Source organism: Cetorhinus maximus, chromosome 5 (genome assembly GCF_964194155.1).
Source record: "Cetorhinus maximus chromosome 5, sCetMax3.hap1.1, whole genome shotgun sequence".
Taxonomy (NCBI): domain Eukaryota; kingdom Metazoa; phylum Chordata; class Chondrichthyes; order Lamniformes; family Cetorhinidae; genus Cetorhinus; species Cetorhinus maximus.
Window position 1 is genome coordinate 119,332,163 of NC_135883.1, and position 26,132 is coordinate 119,358,294.

Consider the following 26,132-nt stretch of genomic DNA (forward strand, 5'->3'; position numbering starts at 1 on the left):
CAGAGGGAATGGGTGAGCATCAGTCAGAAGAAAGGTGTCAGACACATAGTCGGGAAACCCCCAGGGTGCATCTCGCTCGAGAACCGTTTTTCTGTGTCGGAAACTGGTGAGAATGCCAGTTCCTCTGGGGAGTGCAGCCATGCTCATGGCACTAAGTGGCTCAGCTGCAAAGGATGGGAGAAAAAAGAGGGGAAGAGCAATAGAGGTGGAAGACTCGATAGTATGGGGAACAGACAGGCATTTCTGTGGCCGTAGATGTGACTCCAGGATGGTATGTTGCCTCCCTGGTGCCAGGGTCAAGGATGTCACTGAACGGCTGCGGGGCATTCTAAAGGGGGAGGGCAAACAGACAGAAATCGTGGTACATATTGGTACCAACGACATAGGTAGAAAGAGGGGTGAGGTCCTGCAAGCAGAATTTAGGGAACTAGGAAGCAGATTAAAAAACAGCACCTCAAAGGTAATCTCTGGATTACTTCTGGTGCCACGCGCTAGTGAGTGTAGAAATAGGTTAGTCCAGATGAATGCGTGGCTGGAGATGGTGCAGGAGGGATGACTTTAGATTTTTGGGACATTGGGACCGTTTCTGGGAGTGGTGGGACCTGTACAAGGCGGATGGGTTGCACCTGAACCGGAATGGGACTAAAATCCTTGCGGGGAGGTTTGCTAGTGCTGGGGAGGGTTTAAACTAACTTGGCAGGGGAATAGGATCCTGACAGAAGGTTCAGCAAGGGGAGATGCACAGCCAAAATTAGAAGAGAGAGCAAGTCAGCCTGGAAGGCATAGAAATGATAGGCCAGTTAAGGCACAAGAGAATCTGGCAAGGTTGGATGGCATTTATTTTAATGCAGGGAGTCTGACAAATAAGGCAGATGAGTTGAGGTCACAAATTAACACATGGAAGTATGATGTCATTACTGTCACAGAGACATAGTTGAGAGAGGGGCAGGATTGGTAGCTCAATATTCCAGGATATAGGATCTTCAGGCGAGACAGGGAAGGAGGTAAAAGAGGAGGTGGTATCGCAGTATTGATCAAGGAATCAATTACAGCAGTAAGAAGGGATAACATCTTAGAAGGCTCCTCAAATGAAGCCATATGGGTAGAACTCAAAAACACAAAAGGAGCAATCACATTGCTGGGAGTGTACTATAGGCCCCCAAACAGTCAGAGAGAAATAGGAGAGCAGATATGTAGGCAAATTTCAGAGAAGTGTAAAAATAATAGGGTAGTAATAGTGGGGGATTTCAACTTCCCCAACATTAACTGGGTTAGTCATAGTGTGATAAGTTTAGAGGGAGTGGAATTCTTAAAATGCATCCAGGGGAGCTTTTTAAGCCAGTACATAGAGGGTCCTACAAGAGAGGGGGCGGTCCTAGACTAGATTTTAGGGAATGAAGCCGGGCAAGTGGTAGAGGTATCAGTGGGGGTGTATTTTGCAGATAGTGATCATAACTCCATTAGATTCAAGGTTGTTATGGAAAAGGACAAGGATGGGCCAGAAATCAGAGTTCTAAATTGGGGGAAGGCCGATTTTAATAAGATCAGATATGATTTGGCCAGAGTGGACTGGGAGCAGCTACTTTTAGGTAAATCTGTGTCAGAGCAGTGGGACTCATTCAAGAAGGAAATAGGGAGAGTACAGGGCCAACATATTCTAGTAAAGATAAAGGGTGGGACCAACAAATCCAGGGAACCCTGGATGTTCAGGGATACACAGGATTGGATACAGAGAAAAAGGGAGATTTATGGCAGATACCAAGGGCTCAAAACAGCAGAAGCCCCAGAGGGGTATAGAATGTGCAGGGGGGAAACTTAAAAAGGAAATTAAGAGAGCAAAAAGGGGGCATGAAAAAACATTGGCAGGTAAAATAAAGGAAAATCCAAAGTTATTTTACAAGTACATTAAGAGTAAGAGGATAAGTAGGGAAAGAGTAGGACCCATTAAGGACCATAGTGGTAATTTGTGTGTGGGCCGGAAGACGTAGGTAGGGTTCTAAATGAATACTGTGTGTTGGTGTTCACAAGTGAGAGGGACAACGTAGGTATGGAAATCAGGCAGAAGGACTGCGATGTAATTAAAGAAATTAGCATGGAAAGGGAGGAGGTTCTCAGTGGTCTTGCAGGCTTAAAAGCAGATAAATCTCCAGGCCTGGATGAAATGTATCTCAGGCTGTTGAGTGAGGCAAGGGAGGAGATAGCAGGGCACTGGCAATAATTTTCAATACCTCTCTGTCCACAGGAAAGGTGCCAGAGGGCTGGAGGACAGCCAATGTGGTACCGTTATTCAAGAAGGGAGGAAGGGATAAAGCAGGGAACTACAGGCCAGCCAGTCTAACCTCAGTGGTGGGGAAACTATTGGAAGCAATTCTGAGGGACAGAATTAATCTACACTAGGAGAGGCAGGAATTAATCAAGGACAGTCAGCATAGTTTTGTTAAGGGGACCTCATGTCTGACCAATTTGATTGAATTTTTTGAAGAGGTGACCAGGTGTGTAGATGAGGGCAATGCATTTGACGTAGTCTACTTGGACTTCAGCAAGGCTTTTGACAAGGTCCCACATGGGAGACTGATAACGAAGGTAAGAGCCCATAGGATCCAAGGCAATTTGGCAAATTGGATTCAGAATTGGCTGAGTGGCAGGAAGCAGAGGGTGATGGTCGAGGGGTGTTTTTGTGATTGAATGCCTGTGTCCAGTAGGGTTCCACAGGGATTGTTGTTGGGTCCCTTGCTGTTTGTGATATAAACGATTTAGTCTTGAATGTAGGAGGGTTGATCAGTAAATTCGTGGATGACACAAAAATTGGTGAGGTGGTAAATAGTGAAGAGGATAGCCTTACATTGCAGGAGGATATAGACGGGCTGGTCAGATGGGCTGATCAGTGGCAAATGGAATTTAATCCGGATAAGTGTGAGGTGATGCACTTGGACAGGACAAACAAGATACGGGAATACACGATGAATGGTAGGACCCTGGAAAGTACCGAGGATTAGAGGACCTTGGTGTGCATGTCCACCGGTCCCTTAAGGTAGCGGGACAGCTAGATAAGGTGGTCAAGAAGGCGTATGGGATACTTGCCTTTATTAGCCGAGGCATAGAGTATAAGAGCAGAGAGGTTATGCTGGAACTGTATAAAACACTGGTTAGGCCACAGCTAGAGTATTGCGTGCAGTTCTGGAATCCGCATTATAGGAAGGATGTGATTGCACTAGAGAGAGTGCAGAGGAGGTTTACCAGGATGTTGCCTGGGCTGGAGAGTTTTAGTCATGAGGAGAGATTGGATAGACTGGGGTTATTTTCCCTGGAGCAGAGGAGATTGAGGGGGGGAAATGATTGAGGTGTATAAAATTATGAGGGACATAGATAGACAGACAGGAAGAAACATTTCCCCTTGGTGGAGGGATCAATAACCAGGGGGCATAGATTTAAGGTAAGGGGCATGAGGTTTAGAGGGGATGTGAGGGAAAATTTTTTCACCCAGTGGATGGTAGGAATCTGGAACTCACTGCCTGAAAGAATGGTAGAGGCAGAAACCCTCAAAACATTTATGAAGTATTTGGATGTGCACTTGCAATGCCATGGCATACAAGGCTATGAGCCTAGTGCTGGAAAATGGGATTAGAATATAGTTATGTACTTGTTTGACCGGCACAGACTCAATGGGCCAAAGGGCCTTATTCTGTGCTGTAGACCAGATCTGCAGCAATGTGTTTGACTCTTAACTGCCCTCTTGTAAGCCACTCAGGGGCAATTAGGGATGGATAACAAATGCTGGCCTTGCCAACGGCACCCATATCCCATCAAAGAATTAAAAAAATGACCCACCAATCTGCAATGTACCCCTTCCAAGATTCACTTGTTTCTCCAGCAGTATGTTGCCCCAAACTAAATACAGTGCAAATGAAAGACAATGGTGAATTACATGTCTTTCACCTGTGGGGAAAGATTCTCTAAATTCTTCATTTAAAGACATACTATAAAACATAAGGGCCAATTTTCAAGCTGTGCAACCAATATGCAGCCTCACCATTCGAAGGCACACACCAAGAGTCACAAACATGCACCCCACAATTTTCCATTCATTCATTTTAATTCAAATTTACCCTTTCATGTTAAGTTGTACTAATGTATATGATTATTAGGTGTTAATCTATTACAGTTGTCAAATGCAATATATTCTTCATTCTTTATTACTTTTCTAAAACTCTTTCTGCTTTAAATCTAAACAAGACTCCTGTCTTTTTATTTGAAGACAAAGATCAAATAAATCATAGCTGCGTGTATGTTGCAAGAGACACTGGTCACACTGATGGTGGAGTTCAAGTAGTTCTCTCAAAAGTGCGAAAAATTGAACTATTTCAGGCTTGAGTTATGATGAAATAGATGAAAGAACCAGAAATCCCATTAGTAGAGATTTGAATGAAAGTTAATGGGAGTTTCATTATCCTAGACAGTAATAACTACAGTGAAAATACAAAATAGTCCACATCACAAGATGAATTCTTAAATGTGCAAATTATTTCATCAATTGTGCAACATAAAATAGGAAACCTCAGCTTGTGATCCTGGTCCTTTTAGTTCACAAATGAATCCTCAAACGATAAACAGCATGAGTAAATATTCTATATATCTATTCAGGGGTAATTCTATACAAAATAAACATTGAAATAATGCTCAGTGGTGAGCAGTATAAATTACTGATTTTGTGGATAATGAAACTTCCAATGAAGCCAAGGAATGAAATAATCAATTTTACTATAGCATTTATAGTAAAAGAATCAGCAAAAAATGCTTGATTCATAGATATTTTATACTAGGGTAAATTATGTTAGCATTTCTCCATTTTATAGAAGTCAAAATGAGCAAACAATGACACCTCATGCCCAAATGGAAGAACTTCAGCTTCTTTGGGCATTATTTCTTACTATGCCCAACAAACCTGATATTTTTGAATTGAATTGAATGTGAAGATTGAGTTGATACAATAGTCATTTGATCCATATAAAAAATAGAGGTCTTTCTGTAGATACTAAGTCTCATACAGATGTCACACAAGAAATCCTAAATGAGGAGCTTATGCTCAGAACGAATAACACAAAAAAACCCATAAATTATATCAACTTGATCCATAATCAGCAGAATTGTGCTCAAACTATATATTCTGTAGGCCCTTTATAAAACACTAATTCAACCACAAATGGAGTAGTGTCCAATTCTGGGCACTGCACATTAGGAAAGATGCAAAAGCCTTGGAGGCGGTTGCAGAAAAGATTTACTAGAATGGTTCCAGAGTTGAGGGACTTAAGTTAAGTGGACAGATTGCAGAAGCTGCTGTTATTCTCCTGAGAAGAGAGATGGTTGAGAAGAGTTCAAAATTGAGGGGTGCAGGTCCCGAGACTGTTCCCATTTGTTGTCTTATGAGGAAAGGATGGAAAGGTTGCGCCTGTATCCACTGGAGTTTAGAAGAATGAGAGGTGGTCTTATTGAAAAGTAAAAGATCTTGAGGGGGCTTGACAGGGTTCATGCCTTCCTCTTATGGGAAAGACTAGAAATAGGTGACACTGTTTAAAAATAATGGGTCTCCCATTTAAGACTGAGATGAGGAGAATTTTCTTTTCCTCTCAGAGGGTCATTAGTCTGTAAAATTCTCTTTACTAGAGAGCAGAGGCAAGTTCATTGAATATTTTTACGGCCGAGTTAGAGATATTCTTGACTGACAAGGGGTTCAAAGGGTATAGGGGGTAGACAGGAAAGTAGTAGTCCTCTACTTGCGTGCCAAACAGCATAAGCAGCAAGTGATAGACAGAGGTAAGTGGTCCCACAACCAACGGATCAGATCTAAGCTCTGCAGTCCTGCCACATCCAGTCGTGAATGGTGGTGGACAATTACAACTCACTGGAGGTAGCGGATGAAGCATTCGCAACAATCTTCAGCCAGAAGTGCCGAGTGGATGATCCATATCTGCCTCCTCTGGAGGTCCCCAGCATCACAGATACCAGTCTTCAGTCAATTCGATTCACTCCACGTGATATCAAGAAACGGCTGATGGCACTGCATACTGCAAAGGCTATGGGCCCTGACAATATTCTGGCAATAGTACTGAAGACTTGTGCTCCAGAACTTGCCACACCCCTAGCCAAGCTGTTCCAATACAGCTACAACACTGGCATCTGCCTGGCTATGTGGAAAATTACCCTGGTGTGTCCTGTACACAAAAAGCAAGACAAATCCAACCTGGCCAATTACCGCCCCATAAGTCTACTCTCGATCATCAGTAAGGTAATGAAAGGGGTCTTCAACAGTGCTATCAAGAAGCACTTGTTTAGCAATAACCTGCTCACTGATGTCCAATTTGGGTTCTGCCAGGGCCAGTTGGCTCCTAACCTCATTACAGCCTTGGTTCAAACACGGATAAAGAGCTTAACTCCTGAGGTTAGGTGAGAGTGACTGCCCTCGACATCAAGGCAGCATTTGACCGAGTGTGGCATCAAGGAGCCCTAGCAAAACTGAAGTCAATGGGAATAAGGGGGGAAACTCTCCACCTAGCACAAAGGCAGATGGTTCTGGTTGTTGTAGGTCATTCATCTCAGCTCCAGGACATCGCTGCAGGAGTTTCTCAGGGTAGTGTCCTAGGCCCAACTATCTTCAGCTGCTTCCTCAATGACCTTCCCTCCATCATCAGGTCAGAAGTGTGGATGTTTACTGATGATTGCACAATGCTCAGCATCATTCACAACAGCTCAGATACTGAAGCAGCCCATTCCCAAATGCAGCAAGACATGGACAACATTCAGGTTTAGGCTGATAAGTGGCAAGTAACATTCATGCCACACAAGTGCCAGGAAATGACCATCTCCAACAAGAGAGAATCCAACCATTTCTCCTTGAAATTCAATGGCATTACTTTCACTGAATCCTCCACTATCAAGACCATTGACCAGAAACTGAGCTGGACCAGCCATATAAATATGGTGGCAGGTCAGAGACTGGCAATTCTGCGACAGGTAACTCACCTCCTGACTCTAAAGTCTGTCCAACATCTACAAGGCACAAATCATGAGTGTGATGAATACTCTCCACTTGTTTGGATGAGAACAGCTCCAACAACACTTAAGCAGCTCAACACCATCCAGGACAAAGCAGCCCGCTTGATTTGCACCCCATCCATCACCTTAAACATTCACTCATTCCACCACCGATGCACAGGGGCAGTAGTGTGTACCATCCACAAGATGCACTGCAGCAACTCACCAAGGCTCCTTCAACAGCATCCTTCCAAACCCACGACCTCTACCACCTAAAAGGACAAGGGCAGTGATGCATGAGAACACCACCACCGACAAGTTCCCCTCCAAGCCACATATCATCTTGACTTGGAATTATATCGCCATTCCTTCACCGTTGCTGGGTCAAATTCCTGGAACTCCCTCCCTAACAGCACCACGAGCGTATCTACACTCAAGAAGACACCTTACCACCATCTTCTCAAGGACAATAAAAATGCTGGCCCAGTCAGCGATGCCCATGTCCCATGAAAGAATTTTAAAAATGTATTATTTCTTTAAATGTTCACCATTTCTTATCTACCATATCTAGTTTCCCAATCTATCTTAGCCACTCACCTCCACAGTTTGCTTTATTCAGATTTAGAGCCTCAGACTTAACTAAATCGCTCCCAAGCTCAATGATAATATTCCATCATATTATCAGCACTTTTCCCCAGAGGCTCCTTTCCTACAAAGTTACTAACCTTCTCTCGTTACACAATACCAAATCCAAAATAGCCTGTTCCCTAGTTGGTTTCTCAACATTCTGATCTACAAATCTACCTTGACTGTATTACTGCAAATTTGCCCAGTCCATGTGGAGATCAAAGTTCTTTATTACCTTTGTTACATGTACCTCTAATTTCCTGATTTATACCCTGCCCGACACTACAACTGCTGGTAGGGGACCTAAAAATTACTCAAACCAGTTTTTCCTGCTTCTTGATATTTCTTAGCGCCACCCAAACCTTGACCAAACTGACACTACATCTTGATTTTCTTAACTAAGATCCTCACTCTCTACTGTCTTTATCGCTTTTATTATTAGGACAAACCCTTCCACCCCCTCCCGCTTCAACCCTGCGCTTTTCATTTAGTGTCTGTCTTCTAAAAGTCAAATATCCTGAAATATTTAGCTTTAAATCTTATGTGGGTATTGTAGGTTACTGTGCTACTAATTCATCAATATTGTTGCTAAAGCTTCACACATTGAGATTTTAGTGCCTGTGGCTTTAATTTTTCTTTATTTGTCCCAATTTTCATACTAGTCACTAATGCCCTATCTTTGACAAGCTCTATCTTTTCCTGACCTCTGCTTATTTTTACTGTCATGTCAATAAGACATGAAAGAAATCCAAACTGTGCACATCAGACTTGACTTTTTTGCTATTTTTAAAATGGACCTCCTACTGAACCCAACAAGATGGTTGCTACAAGTCACATGACCACAGGATTGGCCCTTTGTTCTGGAAGCTACCAACAGGAGTTACAAGAACAAAAGAATCCTCCTCATATCATCGTGGAATCTCACAGCCAATTGCAAGGACATCATAATCATGGAACCATGAAACCAAGGGACTCGGAAATTGAAACTTGTTATTCCTGCAGAGTTATTGACAGACCCACCTCACACCTGGGACTGTCCGAGTCCATTTCAAAGAGGGCCACTGAGGGAATAATGGACGTCACTTGCATCTTGACAAGCTGACCCTCTAGTGGACTCAGATGGTCTGCCCAGGTAATGGCTTCCTGACACAAGATCCTCAACATAGATGGCGGATTGAGAATTGGTTAGCAGACAGAAATAGGAATAAATGGATATTTTTTAAGAATGGCAGGCGATGACTAGTGGGGTACAGCAGGGATCAGCGCTTGGGTCCCAGCTATTCACAATATATATCAATGATTTGGATGAGGGAACCAAGTGCAATATTTCCAAGTTTGCCAACGACACAAAACTCGGTGGGAATATGAGTGGTGAAGAGGGTGTTAAGAGGCTTCAAGGCGACTTAGACAGGTGGAGTGAGTGGGCAAATACATGGCAGATACAGTGTAACGCGGATAAGTGTGAAGTTAGCCATTTCGGTAGGAAAAACAGAACAGCAGAGTATTATTTAAATGGTGACAGATTGGGAAATGTTGATATACAATAACATGGATATCCTTGGACACAAATCACCGAAAGCAAGTATGCAGGTGCAGCAAGCAGTTAAGAAGGCAAATGGTATGTTGGCCTTCATTGCGAGGGGGCTTGAGCATAGGAGCAAGGATGTCTTACTGCAGCTATACAGGGTCTTGGTGAGACCACACCTGGGTATTGTGTGCAGTTTTGGTCTCTTTACCTAAGAAAGGGTATACTTGCCATAGAGGGAGTGCAGTGAAGGTTCACCAGACTGATTCCTGGGATGGTAGGATTGTCGTATGAGGAGAGATTGGGTCCACTAGATTGTATTCACTGGAATTTAGAAGAATGAGAGTGGATCTCACTGAAATGTATGAAATTCTGACAGGGATGGACAGACTGGATGCAGGCATGATGTTTCCTCTGGCTGGAGGTGTCTAGAACAAGGGGTCACAGTCTCAGGATACGGGGCAGGCCATTTAGGACTGTGATGAGGAGAAACTTCTTCGCTCAGAGGGTGGTGAGCCTGTGAAATTCTCTACCATGGGAAGCTGTGGAGGCCAAGTCACTGAATATATTTAAGAAGAAAATAGATAGATTTCCAGACTCTAAAGGCATGAAGAGACCTGGGGAGAGAATGGGAGTATGGCGTTGAGATAGAGGATCAGTCATGATCATATTGAATGGTGGAGCAGGCTCAAAGGGCCGAATGACTTACTCCTGCTCCTATTTTCTATGTTTCAAAAAGCTAATGGCTGGGACATTTTCAGTTCTGAAACCAAAGGCAGTCCCAGACACTAGATAAACATCCCTTTTGAAGGCATTGTGGAAAAAGGTCTCATGACTTGGGTGACCATTTTGAGGACACTAATAACATACCAGAACTGTTGGGTAACACAGGGTTTAGTGAGAGGGAGGAACTGAAATAACTCAGTATTAGTAGGGAAATGGTGTTGGGGAAATTGATGGGATTGAAGGCCGATAAATCCCCGGGGCCTGATAATCTACATCCCAGAGTACTTAAGGAAGCGGCGCTAGAAATAGTGGATGCATTGGTGATCATCTTCTGAGATTCTATAGACTCTGGAACAGTTCCTACAGATTGGAGGGTAGCTAATGTAACCTCGCTATTTAAAAAGGGAGGCAGAGAGAAAACAGGGAATTATAGACCAGTCAGCCTGATGTCAGTAGTGGGGAAAATTCTAGAGTCCATTATAATAGATTTAATGGCTGAGCACGTGGAAAACAATGGCAGAATCAGACTGAGTCAGCTTGGATTTATGGAAGGGAAATCATGCTTGAAAAATCTACTGGAATTTTTCGAGAATGTAACTAGTAGAGTTGATGAGGGGGAGCCAGTGGATGTGGTTTATTTGGGCTTTCAGAAGGCTTTCGAGGAAAGTCCCACACAAGAGATTGGCATGTAAAATTAAGGTGCATGGATTGGGGGTAGTGTATTGAGATGGATAGAAAACTGGTCGGCAGACAGGAAACAAAGAGTAGGAATAAACAGGTCTTTTTCCGAATGGCAGACAGTGACTAGTGGGGTACCACAGGGATTGGTGCTGGGACCCCAGTTATTCACAATATACGTTAATGATTTAGATGAGGGAATTAAATGTAATATCTCCAAATTTGCAGATGACACAAAGCTCGGTGGGAGGGTGAGCTGTGAGGAGAATGCAGAGATACTTCAGTGTGATTTGGACAAGCTGTGTGAGTGGGCAAATGCATGGAAGATGCTGTATAATGTGGATAAATGTGAGGTTATCCATTTTGGTAGCAAAAACAGGAAGGCAGATTATTATCTGAATGGCTATAAATTGAGAGAGGGGAATGTGCAACGAGACCTGGGTGTCCTTGTACACCAGTCGCTGAAGGTAAGCATGCAGGTGCAGCAGGCGGTAAAGAAGGGAAATTGTATGTTGGCCTTCATAGCCAGAGGATTTGAGTACAGGAACAGGGATGTCTTGCTGCAATTGAACAGGGCCTTGGTGAGACCACAACTGGAATGTTGTGTGCAGTTTTGATCTCCTTATCTGAGGAAGGATGTACTTGCTATAGAGGGAGTGCAGCGAAGGTTTACCCGACTGATTCCTGGGATGGCAGGACTGACAAATGAGGAGAGATTGAGTCGATTAGGATTATATTCGCTGGAGTTTGGAAGAATAAGGGGGGGATCTCATAGTAACCTATAAAATTCTAACAGGACTAGACAGTGTAGAGGCAGGAAGGATGTTCCCGATGGTGGGGGAATCCAGAACCAGGGGTCACAGTCTGAGGATATGGGGTAGACCATTTAGGACTGAGATGAGGAGAAATTTCTTCAACCAGAGAGTGGTGAGCCTGTGGAATTCGTTACCACAGAAAGTAGTTGAGACCAAAACATTGTATGTTTCCAAGAAGGAGTTAGATATAGCTCTTGGGGCGAAAGGGGTCAAAGGGTATGGAGAGAAAGCGGGAGCAGGCTATTGAGCTGGATGATCACCAATGATCATAATGAATGGTGGAGCAGGCTCAAAGGGCCGAATGGCCTACTCCTAGTTTCTATGAAATCTCTATATTCCTTTGAGAACTGAGAAATCCTCAGTCTGCTGAGTTACCAACTAATCAAACAGAAACAAGCAGCTGGTCACTGTGTCTCAACTCATCAAAACCTGTTTGATTTTAAAAGTCTGTGATTATCACCTGCCAAGCCGTTTAAACAAAGAAAGTCCATCATGCTGCATTGTTGTTCATTTCAAGGATTTTCATGTAGCTGTCTTCAACCAAGAACTCATCTGGACTAAACTCCGCCACGAAGGAAACACCCTCTGGACTCTGACCTTCCAGACTTTGGAAATCAAGTGAGCTAATAATCATTTCTGTGGCTCTTTTACTATTGTTATCTGTTGTTGTAAAAATTGCCCTCTTCTATCCCCCACCTTACCGTGTGTGCATTAATGATCTAGATGAAGGAACTGAGGGCATGCTGGCTAAGTTTGCAGATGATACAAAGATAGGTGGAGGGACAGGTAGTATTGAGGAGACAGGGAGGCTGCAGAAGGATTTAGACAGGTTAGGAGAATGGGCAAAGAAGTGGCAGATGGAATACAATGTGGGAAAGTGTGAGGTCATGCACTTTGGTAGGAAGAATAGAGGCATAGACTATTTTCTAAATGGGGAGAGAATTCATAAATCTGGAGTGCAAAGGGACTAGGGTGTCCTAGTCCAGGATTCTCTTAAGGTTAACTTGCAGGTTGAGTCAGTAGTTAGGAAGGCAAATGCAATGTTGGCATTTATTTCGAGAGGTCTAGAATTTAAAAGCAGGGATGTGCTGCTGAGGCTTTATAAGGCTCTGATCAGACCACATTTAGAATACCGTAAGCAATTTTGGGCCCCGTATCACAGGATGGATGGGCTGGCCCTGGAGAGGGTCCAGAGGAGGTTCACGAGCATGATCCCAGGAATGAAAGGCTTAACATATGAGGAACGTTTGAGGACTCTGGATCTATACTCGATGGAGTTTAGAGGGATGAGGGGGGATCTGATTGAAACTTACAGAATACTGAAAGGCCTTGATAGAGTGGACGTGGGGAATATGTTTCCATTAGTAGGAGAGACTAGGACCCGAGGGCACAGCCTCAGAGTAAAGGGAAGACCTTTTAGAACAGAGATGATGAGGAACTTCTTTAGCCAGAGAATGGTGAATTTATGGAATTCATTGCCACAGAAGGCTGTAGAGGCCAGGTCATTGAGTGTATTTAAGACCGAGATAGATAGGTTCTTGATTGGTAAGGGGATCAAAGGTTACAGGGAGAAGGCGGGAGAACGGGGTTGAGAAACTTATCAGCCATGATTGAATGGAGGAGCAGACTCGATGGGCCGAATGGCGTAATTTCTGCTCCTATGTCTTATTGTTTTAATGGTGGCACTAGCCTGCTTGGCCAACAGAACAAAATTAAAGCCTATCGTAATTTTCAAATATAAAACCATGTCAAAAATTCAAATTTCCTACAGGAGTGTTTACGTCCATGAAAATGGTTGGATGGTTGAGGATGAAGTTATGGCTCAATAATGTATGAAATAGGAGCCCTGGTGGCCTAGGTAAAGAATGCAGTTTATTAGGGTAGGAAACATTCAGATCCCACATAACTAATGAGGTCAAGCGGTGCCTGCGAAGAAATAACACCCACACTGCAGTTAAACCAACGGACCAAGGGGTTGGGGGGGGGGGGGTTGCATTTAATGTCCATAGTTCAACCTTTGGATGTATGTCAAAACAAGTAATTCAAGGATCATGTCCTCGCTGAATGCAATAGGTGGATGGCTGACGGAGAAAAGCCTTTGCAAAGAGTTGTAATGTTCTCTGCTTGACGTTGTTGTAGTTTCATCATCAAATCGTGGGATGCTATTAGTGCACAACCTGTGATCAGATTGTTCTAAAAAATTGCAGAACATCCAAATCAATGGATGGAGTGGAAAGTGATTTGTTGTGGAGGGATGATTCTGAAATCGAAAGCCGCATCTGATCCAGAGTGCGATCCTTACGATGATGCCATAGCCAAAAAATGACTCAGAATAAACTTGACGAATTCTTTGCATCGGAGCCAAAGACAGTCAATTTGATCGATTTTTAAACGCATTCATTGTAGTTAAAGGTATCTTTGTATAATTAATTTATTCAATAACCATGCCACATTAAAATAAATGAATTACCAATGTTATTTTTTTTTCACACTTCAAAATGGCAACCACTCTCACCAGCAGTTCACATTTTATACTCAGCATATAAGTTGGCCACTGCTTCTGGAACAACTTTTGGCAGTTTCAATGGTCAGCATACATGCTGGCATCCACATAAAGTTTATGTATTTAATCAACTTAGTTTATATTTTCTCATCCTTTAATTACCTGATCTTGAGTTGTGGATAGATTAAATTAAATATTGACCTGCAACTTACCTCTGCTGCCCCTTGATATATGCTGCCCCTTGATATGCTGTAACATCACCTTGCAGTTTTTCATCTATTTATATTCTTTCATGGGATGTGGCTGTCGCTGGCAAAGCCAACATTTTTTGCCAATCCCTAATTGCCCTCAAGGCGATGTGAGCCATCTTCTTGAACTGTTGCAGTCCATATGGTGCAAGTAACCTAGAGTGCTGTTAGGAAGGGAGTTTCAGGATTTTGATCTAGTGACAGTGAAGGAATATCAATATAGTTTCATGTCTTAATGGCGTGTGGCTTGGAGGGGAACTTGCAGTTGGTGGTGTTTCCACGCATCTGTTGTCCTTGCCCTTCTAGGTGGTAGAGGTTGTGGGTTTGGAAGGTGCAGCTGAAGGACCCTTGGTGAGCTGAGTTGCTGCAGTACATCTTATATATAGTACACATTACTGCCTTTACTGCTCCGCTCTGGGCCTCGCCCTTTTCTACCGCTCCGCTCTGGGCCTCGCCCTTTTCTACCGCTCCGCTCTGGGCCTCGCCCTTTTCTACCGCTCCGCTCTGGGCCTCGCCCTTTTCTACCGCTCCGCTCTGGGCCTCGCCCTTTTCTACCGCTCCGCTCTGGGCCTCGCCCTTTTCTACCGCTCCGCTCTGGGTCTCGCCCTTTTCTACCGCTCCGCTCTGGGCCTCGCCCTTTTCTACCGCTCCGCTCTGGGCCTCGCCCTTTTTTACCGCTCCGCTCTGGGCCTCGCCCTTTTCAAAAGGGAATTGAATAATTACTTGAAGGGAAAAGTTTACAGGGCTATGGCAAAAGAGCAGTGGATTCATTGGATAGCTCTACAAAAGAGCTTTCACAGGCATGATGGACTAATGCCTCACTTCTGCACTGGATCGTTCTACGATTCTAGGTACATAAGTCTACGTGACTAATAATGTAGGATCTTTATCTTCCAACAGGCCTGGAAGACAAATAATTCTGAGAGATATCAATCCAATTAATAATCTGCTGCCAAAAATATCTGTAGTTGGATACTGACAGATAATAAATGCCAAAGTGAAAAACAGTTTAATTTGACCAACACAGAAGCTATGCTACACTTTACTTAGCATTCATCTTACAAAATGTAGGAAGTAAAATCATAGACAATGACTAGCTTAAAACCAGTATAAAACACCAAAAACACAGAAGTCAATGCTGAAATTTTGTTCATTCTTTTGAATGCTGCAATAATAAAAAGGCAGCAATTGAAAATACACCGAATGTTTATCTTTGAAAATCAAACCCCAAATCTAATGGCAGTAAGTACACCAAAGTCTATAGTAGCCATCTGCTTTGTCACATACTTGAATTTTGTCTATATGGACTTTTATAACAAATCATTAATGCTAAGATTATCTATAGAGATCATATAGAGTTCATTAAGTTAAGCATTAACAAATGTGTGATCTTTACTAAAACTGAAGGTCAGTAAATCATTTTGAAATTTTCACATTAAAAAAAATCAACTAAATATAACAGAAAAAAATTATCTACTGCCTATTAAATAATTTAGCACTGTTCACTGCAGCAGCATAGAGAAGGTTAGAGTTTATTGCAACTAATACAACGATGCAGAAATGATGACGCAAACAGAATAGAACTTACTCCAACATCTCTTTTGTAGATCACATTTGTTCCTTCCAGTGCAATCTTCCGCAGATTCAAATGGCATCTTGTTTTAAAGACACAGACTACATTTGTTATCAAAATATCCAGTGCAATATCATTGTCCGGTTCCATGGGTATGGCTTGTTATCCAACTGACCAACAGACAGCATACCATCTAGATAGTGCTATACTAGATTAGAACAACAAAATGTTAACTTCATATGTACAGAGGTATCTAAAAAGATGCAATGTATACCATAACAATAAGCAACTGTTACTTAATATCTGGAATGCCTTACTCAAAATCAAATTCAAAAAACAAGTCCATAAAATTTAGATGGGACTACAGGGAAGTCTAATTTTGCCAAGTAAACTGCACAGACCCATAAGTTAGCCCACAATTTTCGGGTAATGCACTTGAGGATCAAGAGTAGAAAAATACTCACCATAGCCAGCTGGGCAGCCAATTTCTAGAGTCCGAGTAAAAAGAAAGTCTAGAAGTAAAGGTAGCAGCAAACCTATAAATGAAATAAAAATAGTATCTCAGTTTTATTATCAGCTCGGTTTACTGCTTAAATGGTCTATATGCAATGTATGCAATGTAATAATGTAATAATGAATACCTCCAAAAAAGCAGTGGCATTCATAAGAATCCTATTGTATTAACAAAAAGGACTGTGCAATGGGTGTTCTCTCCCAGACATTAAAAGCTGAACTTGGGCACATTGTTAAAACAGAAATAGCTTAGATAAAATGTTTATGTAACAGATTGAGGGTCAATCTTGTTCTTTTTTAATGCCTTAGTGTAGACACAAATTATACACGGCTGAAAATCATGATCAATTAATGGTGTATTACTGTTTGCAATGTTCAAACATCAAAAGAACTAGCTTGTTTGTGTCAATATTGTTTTGCTTTAACCTTCAAATAAAAATATAATTCAAAATTACTTGTTTTTTTAAATTCATTCACAGGATGTGGGCATCACTGGTAAGGTTAACATTTATTGTCCATCCCTAATTGCCCTTGGGAAGGTGATGCTGAGCTGTCTTCTTCAATACAACTAAATGGCTTGGTAGATCATTCCGGTGGGCAGTTAAGAGTCAACCACATTGTTGTGGATCTGGAATGCTTATATGGCTGGAAAAGTAATCCAGAGGCTTGGACTAATGAGCCAGACATATGAGTTTAAATCCCACCATGGCAGCTGGGAATTTAAGTTTAATTAATTAAATAAACCTGGAATAAAAGCTAGTATGTAGCTGTAATAGTGACCATAAAATTACTGAATTGTTGTAAAAACCCATTGGGTTCAATAATAATGTCCTTTGGGGAAGGAAATCTGTCAAATTTACCCAGTCTGGTCTACATGTGAATCCAGGCATACAACACTGTGGTTGAGCCTTTACTCTCTGATGTGGCTTTGTAAGCCAATCAGTTGTATAGAGGTGGGCAATAAATAATAGCCTTGCCAGCAACATCCAATGAATGAACAAAATAAAAGGATAAAATCAAGTAAACAACAAAGAAAATACCATAACTCCAAACGTCCCTAACTTGTGATTTATCAGAAGTCCTACGTATTAATATCTTCTCCATCTGTAGTTCATCAAGTTTGCTTTGCTGATGAGAAAAAATGTCTAAGGAAATCCTGATTTACACATGCAGGAGCTAGGCAGACACTCAAGTAGAATGACGAAGAGCAAATAATCTCAGGAAAACAAAACAGAAGCTGATCGGAGGCCTACGGTGCCAAGGATCCAACAGTGTAATTGTCTGCATAATTATTTAAGATCTCAGAGAAAAAAAACCATGGATTTCTTTTGCACATTATGGCTACTTCAGCAACTGCAAGTGCTAACATTTGGCTTAAGGCAATTGACTTTATTCATATTTTAGCACACGACAATAACTCTCAATTCTGACAAAATTTGCTAACTTTGGGTTGTTATTGAAAAAAGTCCTGCAAATAGGAGAATTTATAACACATGCTTTAGTCTTATTTTGATCACTTGAACTTCAACTACAAACTAAATAATCTCATACACTTCCTTGAAAGCCAAGGATTTTGAGGCTTGCATTTTTGCACAGTGATCAAACTTCCTGAAGATACCCTTCGCAACCCCAAAGACAACATTGCTTACAAAGTTAAAAACAAGTGCAAAGTATTACTGTATATGCAAAGTGAATGTTAAGAAACAAAGGATTTCACAAAGATCATGGATTATTGAACAGCTATCTTGGAAGTGTGTCAGTTACCTTCTTTTGAAAATAAATGTTCATTACATTGACTCATACAGACACAGATAATAGCACAACTCCCAATTACTTCAGATTTTCAAATCTGGCTTGACCATAACAGATTCAATTTTTATAGTCAGGGCGTTCCACAGCATTGAAAGTCAATTGCTGTAATGTAGAGAAACACTGTAATCATTTTGCACAGAAACAATTCCCACAAACAATAAAATAAATCACCAAGTCATTTTCTTAGATGTTGGTTTAGAGATGATTGTTGGCCAAGACAATGGTGGAAACTCCTCTGCTCCTTTTCGTATAGTGCCTTGGGATCTTTCACATCCACACAATTTGGCACAGTTTAATGTCTCATCCGAAAGGCCAACCAACAGTATAGTGCTCACTCAGTATTGAACTCAAACATCAGCCTAGCTAATATCCTCAAGTCTCTACAGTGCAGCTTGAACCTATGACCTTCTGACTTAGAGGTGAGTGCGCTACCTTTGAGCCAAGGCTGAAACATAAAAAGGGGAATATTGCAAAATATTTTGATTGGCAATCCCCACAACAAAACTGAAGGTGTAACTGCAGTTGCAATTATAGATTTTTTTTTTTTACTCATTCACGGCATGTGGGCTTCGCTGGCTGGGCCAGCATTTACTGCCCATCCCTAGTTGCCCTTGAGAGGGTGGTGGTGAGCTACCTTCTGGAACTGCTACAGTCCATGTGGTGTAGGTACACCAACAGTGCTGTTAGAGAGGGAGTTCCAGGATTTTGATCCAGCGACAGTGAAGAAACGGCAATATATTTCCAAGTCAGGATGATGAGTGACTTGGAGGGGAACATCCAGGTGGTGGTGTTCCCATCCATCTGCTGCCCTTGTCCTTCCAGATGTTAGCGGTCGTAGTTTTGGAAGGTGCTGTCTAAAGGGGCTTGGTGAGTTCCTGCACTGCATTTGTAAATGGTACACACTGCTGCTACTGTGTGTCAGTGGTGGAGAGAGTAAACGTGTGTCAATGTGGTGCCAATCAAGCAGGCTGCTTTGTATTGGATGCTGTCCAGCTTCTCGAGTGTTGTGGGAGCTGCACTCATCCAGGCAAGTGGGAAGTATTCCATCACACTCCTGACTTGTGCCTTGCAGGTGGTAGACAGGCTTTGGGGAGTCAGGAAGTGAGTTACTCGTTGCAGGATTCCTAGCCTCTGACCTGCTCTTGTAGCCACAGTATTTATATGGCTAGTCCAGTTCAGTTTCTGGTCAATGGTAACCCCCAGGATGTTGAAAGTGGGGAATTCAGTGATGGTAATGCCATTGAACGTCAAGTGGCGATGGATAGATTCTCTTTTGTTGAAGATAGTCATTGCTTGGCTACTTGCCACTTGTCAGCCCAAAATTGGATATTATCCAGGTCTTGCTGCATTTGGACATGGACTGCTTCAGTATGAGTCATCGCGAATGGTGCTGAACATCCCCACTTCTGACCTTATGATGGAAGGAAGGTCATTGATGAAGCAGCTGAAGATGGTTGGGCTGAGGTCAGTACCCTGAGGAACTCCTGCAGTGATGTCGTGGAGCTGGGATGACTGACCTCCAACAACTATAACCATCTTACTTTGTGCTAGATATAACTCAAACCAGTGGAGCGTTTTCCTCCTGATTCCCACAGGCTCCAGTTTTGCCAGGGGTCCTTGATGCCACACTCGGTCAAATGCTGCCTTGATGTCAAGGGCAGTCACTCTCACCTCACCTCGGGAGTTATGCTCTTTTGTCCATGTTGAACCAAGGCTGTAATGAGGTCAGGAGCTGAGTAGTCCTGGCGGAACTCAAACTGAGCACCAATGAGCAGGTTATTGCTAAGCAAGTGCCACTCGATAGCACTGTTGATGACCCCTTCCATTACTTTACTAATGATCGAGACACACTGATGGGGCGGTAATTGGCCGGGTTGGATTTGTTCTGCTTTTTGAGTACAGGACATGCCTGGGCAATCTTCCACATTGCAGGGTAGATGCCAGTGTTGTTGCTGTACTTGAACACCTTGGCTAGGGACGCGGCAAGTTCTGGAGCACAAGGCTTCAAAACTTTTGCCGAGTATTGTCAGGGCCATACCCTTTGCAGTATCCAGTGCCTTCAGCTGTTTCTTGATATCATGTAGAGTGAATTGAATTGGCCGAAGACTGGCAGCTGTGATGCTGGGGATGTCCGGAGGAGGCTGAGATAGATCATCCACTCAGCACTCTGGCTGAAGATTGAGGCCAATGCTTCAACCTTATCTTCTGCACTAATGTGCTGGGCTCCCCCATCATTGAAGATGGGGATATTTGTGGAGCCTTCTCCTCCAGTGAGCAGTGAGTTATTTAATTGTGCACCACCATTCATGACTGGATGTGCAGGACTGCAGAGCTTAGATCTAGTCCATTGGTTGTGGGATTTCTTGGCTCTATCACTTGCTGTTTATGCTCTTGCACGCAAGTAGACCTGTGTTATAGCTTCACCAGGTTAACACCTCATTTTTAGGTATGCCTGGTGCTGCTGCTGGCATGCCCTCCGGCACTCTTCATTGAACCAGGACTGATCCCCTGGCTTGATGGTGGTGGTAGAGTGGGGGATATGCCAGGCCATGAGGTTACAGATTGTGTTTGAGTACAACTCTGCTATTGCCAATGGCCCAGAGTGCCTTATGGATGCCCAGTCTTGAGTTTCTAGATCTGTTCAAAATCTATCCCATTTAGCATGGTGGTAGTGCCACACACCATGGAGGGTATCCTCAATGTGGAGGCAGGACTTCGTCTCCACAACTGTGCGGTAGTCACTCCTATCCAATACTGACATGGATAGATGCATCTGCGGTAGGGAGGTTGGTGAGGATGAGGTCATGTTTTTCCCTCTTGTTGGTTCTCCTCACCACCTGCTGCAGACCCAGTCTAGCAGCTATATGTTTTAGGACTCGGTCAGTAGTGGAGCTACTGAGTCACTCTTGATGGACAGTGAGTACATTCTGCACCCTTGCCACCCTTAGTGCTTCCTCCAATTGGTGTTCAACATGGAAGAGCACTGATTCATCATCGGTGGGGGGGTACATAGTCAGCAAGAGGTTTCCTTGTTTTCCATGTTTAACCTGATGCCATGAGACTTCATGGGGTCCGGAGTTGATGTTGAGGACTCCCAGGGCAACTCCCTCCCAACTGTATACCACTGTGCCGCCACCTCTGCTGGGTCTGTCCTGTCGCTGGGACAGGACATACCCAGGGATGCCGATGGTGGTGTCTGGGACATTATCTGCATGAAAATTCCTGCAGTTCAATCAAGTCCAATTCCACGCTTCCTATTGGTATTTTTTTTTGGGAGGAGGAGGGGGGTTAACTGCTGATATATAAAGACAGAATGTTTAACTTTAAAATAGGGGCTAAATTACATCTTTACATCATGGCCCAATTTTGTTTCACTTGAAGAACACGGTTAGTCCTAACTCACAGCAAGCAATGCCACGGGAGATCAACTTATTAGTTCAATATTCATTCAATTTGGATCTAGCACACAGCACATTTCAGGTATCTTACTTCAAGTGTCAAAAGGATATATATTAAAACAAGAGTCAGTAGTTTCTTGCCAATTTTCCAATCTCGATTGCCCTGACCTCAAGCCAAAGGAAAGAACTGGATATTTATGAGCAGCTGGCAATTTAAGATACTTCCACCAATTCACCCAAAATTAATTTCAAAATGCACCACTTAGACCGCACAAACAGCCCCACAGCAGTGGCTTTAAAAATATAGGCCAGATTAACTAAACGCCATTTTAGCAGCCAACCATCAGGCTTATTCTCATTCCAAATGATTTACAAGCAAGGTTATAGGAGCTGAGGTAGAATAAATAAAAACACTCATACATAGTATTTGCACATATGCTTTTTGATTGTCAGATTTATTCGGCCAATTCCTGTGCAGCAAGTAAATTGGTTTAGCAAATATTCCTGTTCGAAAGGTACACCTCATTGCATGTTTGTTGAGGAGATGAAGCCATTTTTGTTTTTTGATTCACAGGTTTCGGGCAGCCTGCATGTTTATTTTCCGACTAGATAAGAACAAAGCCCAGGAAGGTCCAGGCCAATTCAGATCCCTGAAAAGTTTAGTTCTCCTAATGGGTTGTGGTATTAGTACTTTAGCCAGATATGCATCTGAATATTACCGAACCCACCTGCGCAAGGGAGCTAAATTAATAACATCCATAAACATTCATGGCTAATTCTATGTAAAGTAATGCCACGTTTTGAGGTGTTTGGAACAGGTCAAAGGGTTTTGCAGGTGGCAGATGTGGGAGAGGTGAGGTCCACATTTAGTTAGCTCAGTTGAATGCAGGCACGAGGTTCACCAATGCTGTGTCCCTATTCAGATCTGACTCATAATTGCAATAAAGCATGATTAGGGATTTAAAAGGGAGCAGTTAACTTTCAATTGAGATTTGACATACAAAATTAGCCAACCTTAAATGAATTAATGTGATGACCATCCCCCCCCATAAATGGCACCTCCATTAACTTGGACCACATTAGCATTGGCGATAACAGAATTGCAGTACCACCTTGTCACATTTTCTATATACCAAATAATTGTCATGCAACACCATACCAATGAAACAATTAAGCCAGTCTTCATTTGAGTAGGAGTGATATTATCATTATCTTTAGCAATGTTATAATTTTACACTAACTCTTGCTGAGAAGTTTCATTTAAAATTTTTAGCTAGGGGAAAAATGCAACACATTATCAACATGCCTTCGTCTTATGTTGTGATTTGTGAAGTTGGATACATATCCAAGCCAGAATGGTATATGGCCTGGGCCTGGGGAAAAAGGAAACTTGAAGGTTATGGTGTGCCATGTTCCCGCTGCCCTTGTTTTTCAAAGTGATGGAGATTGCAAGTTAGGGAGAAGATGCTAAAGATGTTATATAAAACAACCAATGCCACACAGGCAGTTGATGTTCAGGTGTCGATCAAGCGGACTACTTTGTCCTGTAAGGTGCTGAGTGTTGTTGCAGCTGCACCCGCCCTGGCAAGTCAGGAGTACGCTATCGGACTCCTGCTTTATGCCTTGCCAAAGTGGCGGAGAGGCTTTGCAGAGTCCAGCAGTAAGCCACTCAGTGCACAATACCCAGTGTTTGATCTGCTCCACTAGTCATGCAATTTATATCATTCGTCCAGTTTAGTTTCTTGTCAATGAATGTTGATGGGGAGTACTCGCAATGATAATGTCAAGAAATAGTTAGGTGCTCATGTTGGAGATGGTCATTGCCTGGTATTTTTGTGATACAATGTCACTTGTGATTTAACAGCCCAAGTCAGAATATAGCCCAGTTCCTACTGCATGCAGGCATGGAGTACTGTATTATCTAAGGAACTGCAAAGAGAGTTGAATGCTATGAGGTCAAAGCTAACGACCCCATTTCTAACTTTTTGATGCAGGGATCATCACCAGTAATGCAGCTGGACCTAGTAATATCTCTTAAGTCCTGGGGCTGAGACGAGCATAGAAGAATTGTACAGACTCATTAAAAAAGGGGATGGTTAAGAACTGGATTAGAATGGGTTTGGTTCATCAGAAGAAATAAGGGTTCTGAAGTCGGGCAGGAGAGATCGGGGAGTAGGAAGATGGGAGCTGAATAAGGAGAAGAGAAAGAGGTGGCTAGGTGGGCTGCTTTGCTCATGCACTCTATTGTGGCATATTTTACTACCGCTACCAAATGTAAATTACAGCTAGTTTGATATAAATATTTTAGGAAAAAAAACTTGCACTTATGACTTCAAAACATCTCAAAGCATATCACAGGCAAGATGTACTTCTGAAGAGCAGCCATTGTTGCAGTTTCAGGAAAGAACAAACTTAGTTTTATAATAGTGCCTTTAATATAAATGGAATGTCCCAAGGTTATTCACAGGAGTATTATCAGACAAAATTGGATGCCAAAACAAAAGAAATATTAGGAGGGGTGCAGAAGCAGAGAGGATTTTGACCCAGACAGGATTTTGACCCAGCGTCAGTGAAGGAACGGCGATATCTTTCCAAGTCAGGATGGTGAGTGACTTGGAGGGCAACTTCCAGTTGGTGGTATTCCCATCTATCTGCTGCCCTTGTCCTTCTAGATGGTAGTGGTCGTGGGTTTGGAAGGTGCTGTTGAAGGAGCCTTGGTGAATTCCTACAGTGCATCTTGGAAATGGTAAACACTGCTGCTACTGTGCATCAGTGATGGAGGGAGTGAATGTTTGTGGAAAAATATTTGTGTAGAAAAGATTTACAAGAATGATTTCAGGGGTGAGGGACTTGTTAGGTGGATAGATTGGGGAAGCTAAGATTGTTCAACTCAGAGAAGGTTGATGGAAGGCTTGATAAAAGGTGCCCAAAAACATAAGCAGCCTGGACAGAGGGAGAAACTGTTCCCATTAGCAGATAGCTCAAGAATCAGAAAACATCAATTTAAGGCGCATGGCAAAGAACCAAGGGAATTACATTTTTTTTTAAACACGGCAAATGATTAGGATCTGGAACTTCTTCAGTGTGTGGTGCAGGCAGATTCAATCATGACTTTCAAAAGTATATTGGATAACTATCTGAAGAGAAAAAAATGCAAGCTACAAAGAAAAGGTAGGATAGTGAGACTAGCTGACTTGCTCTTGCAGAGAGCAGGCATGGATATGATATGACGAATGACCACCTTCTGTGCTGTAACCATTCTATGATTCAAGGATTTGGACAGGATTGTTGAAGTGGGGTAATAGTTTGCAATGTCAGAGGGGTCGAGAATGCGTTTTTTTGAAGCAGGGAGCGATAAGTTGTTTTAAGAGGGAGGGACTGTACCCGAGGAGTTGGAACCATTTGCAAAGTCAGCCAGCATTGAGACCAAGAAGGGAAAATAGGCTGGTCAGCTTAAGTGAGAAAGAGGTTAAGAGAGCAGAAGGCGGGTCAGACAGACAAGACAAAACCCCTGAGATGAGAACCAGAGGCTAAGGAGAGAAGCTAGGAAAGACCTAGGTTGACAGAGCACGTTTGGCTATCAGGTAGGATGAGGGAAATTTGCAGAGACAGCTGAATAAATGGTCTCAATCTTAAGAACAAATTAAGCCAACAAATTCTTTGCATATTGAAACTGAGGGTTAGGGGTGGACAGGGGGGTTTGAGGAGATGGTCGATCTAGATAAAAGTAGTATTATTTTTGCATTCAAGAATGATCCTTGAGTAGTGAGCAATTTTGGCATAGGAGGCCCAGTAGTGCTTTAGGTAGCTCAATCTAATCTGGCAATGGACCACTAAAGCAGTTGTATGCTATACAAGGGCAAGTGTGTGGCTCTCAGACTTAAGATGGGAGCAATATCAAGCAGAATGACCAACGGGGGAGAGAGTTAGGTTTTGCTGGGGACAAGGGTATTAAAGATGCTGGAGAGGGAGATCAGATCACTAGTTGAATAAACAAAAAAATTGTGGCACATGTTGGGCAGCTCAGAATTAGAAAGTGTTTCTGTAACTAAACTTGGTAGAAGAGGTGGGGTGGAACAGAAGGGAAGTTTTTTTCCAGTAGCAAGTGCAGATGGAAGTAAGGCTGGAAGGGGATGATACTCGCAAGTGGATGGAGATGGACATTTCTGTGAATAAGGAATATAGACCACGTGAAATGGGAACAGGCATCTGTGGGCTTTTCCAAGAGGAGGAATTCAAGCACAGCACAGTGCCAAATGTAGGAAAACTGTGGATGGTTTGGGGTACAGATTGGGTGGGGGCACAAAATGCCAAAGATGGAAGAAATGAAATGTAACATGACTGGGTCATAGAAGGGAAAAGAAAAAGGAGATTGAAGTAATATGACAAGGGTTGGGTACAACAGTCAAAAATGGACATTACCATAAGAAGGGTTAAAGGAAGAAAAATGCTAAAAGACAAATGTATGCATAGTAAGATCCCAAAAACAATATAAATAAATATTATCAGTTAGATAACTAATATTTTGTTTTGGTGTTAGTCGAATAATAAATGCTTGCTCATACACTACCAACTTCATCCCCTCTTCATTAATTGTTCCATAGGATCTTTTGCATCCAGCTGAGAAGGCTTAACATCTCATCTACAAGATTACAACTTCCAATAGCGCAGTACTCCCACGGTAC

At 42.6% G+C, this 26,132-nt stretch overlaps 1 protein-coding gene across 3 annotated transcripts in view; it reads right to left on the bottom strand.

Annotated features, from left to right (window-relative positions):
- tbpl1 (TBP-like 1) overlaps window positions 1-26,132 on the bottom strand; it is a 60,705-nt gene that overhangs the window by 16,819 nt on the left and 17,754 nt on the right. For 2 of the 3 annotated variants that reach the window (XM_078542387.1, XM_078542389.1), the window contains exons 3-4: window positions 16,189-16,260; window positions 15,740-15,932 (exon numbers count right to left, since the gene is read on the bottom strand). In XM_078542387.1, the coding sequence (XP_078398513.1) occupies window positions 15,740-15,874 (135 nt within the window). In that variant the 5' untranslated portion in view covers window positions 15,875-15,932; window positions 16,189-16,260. The remainder of the gene's footprint in view (window positions 1-15,739; window positions 15,933-16,188; window positions 16,261-26,132) is intronic. The other variant, XM_078542388.1, reaches the window with a different exon arrangement.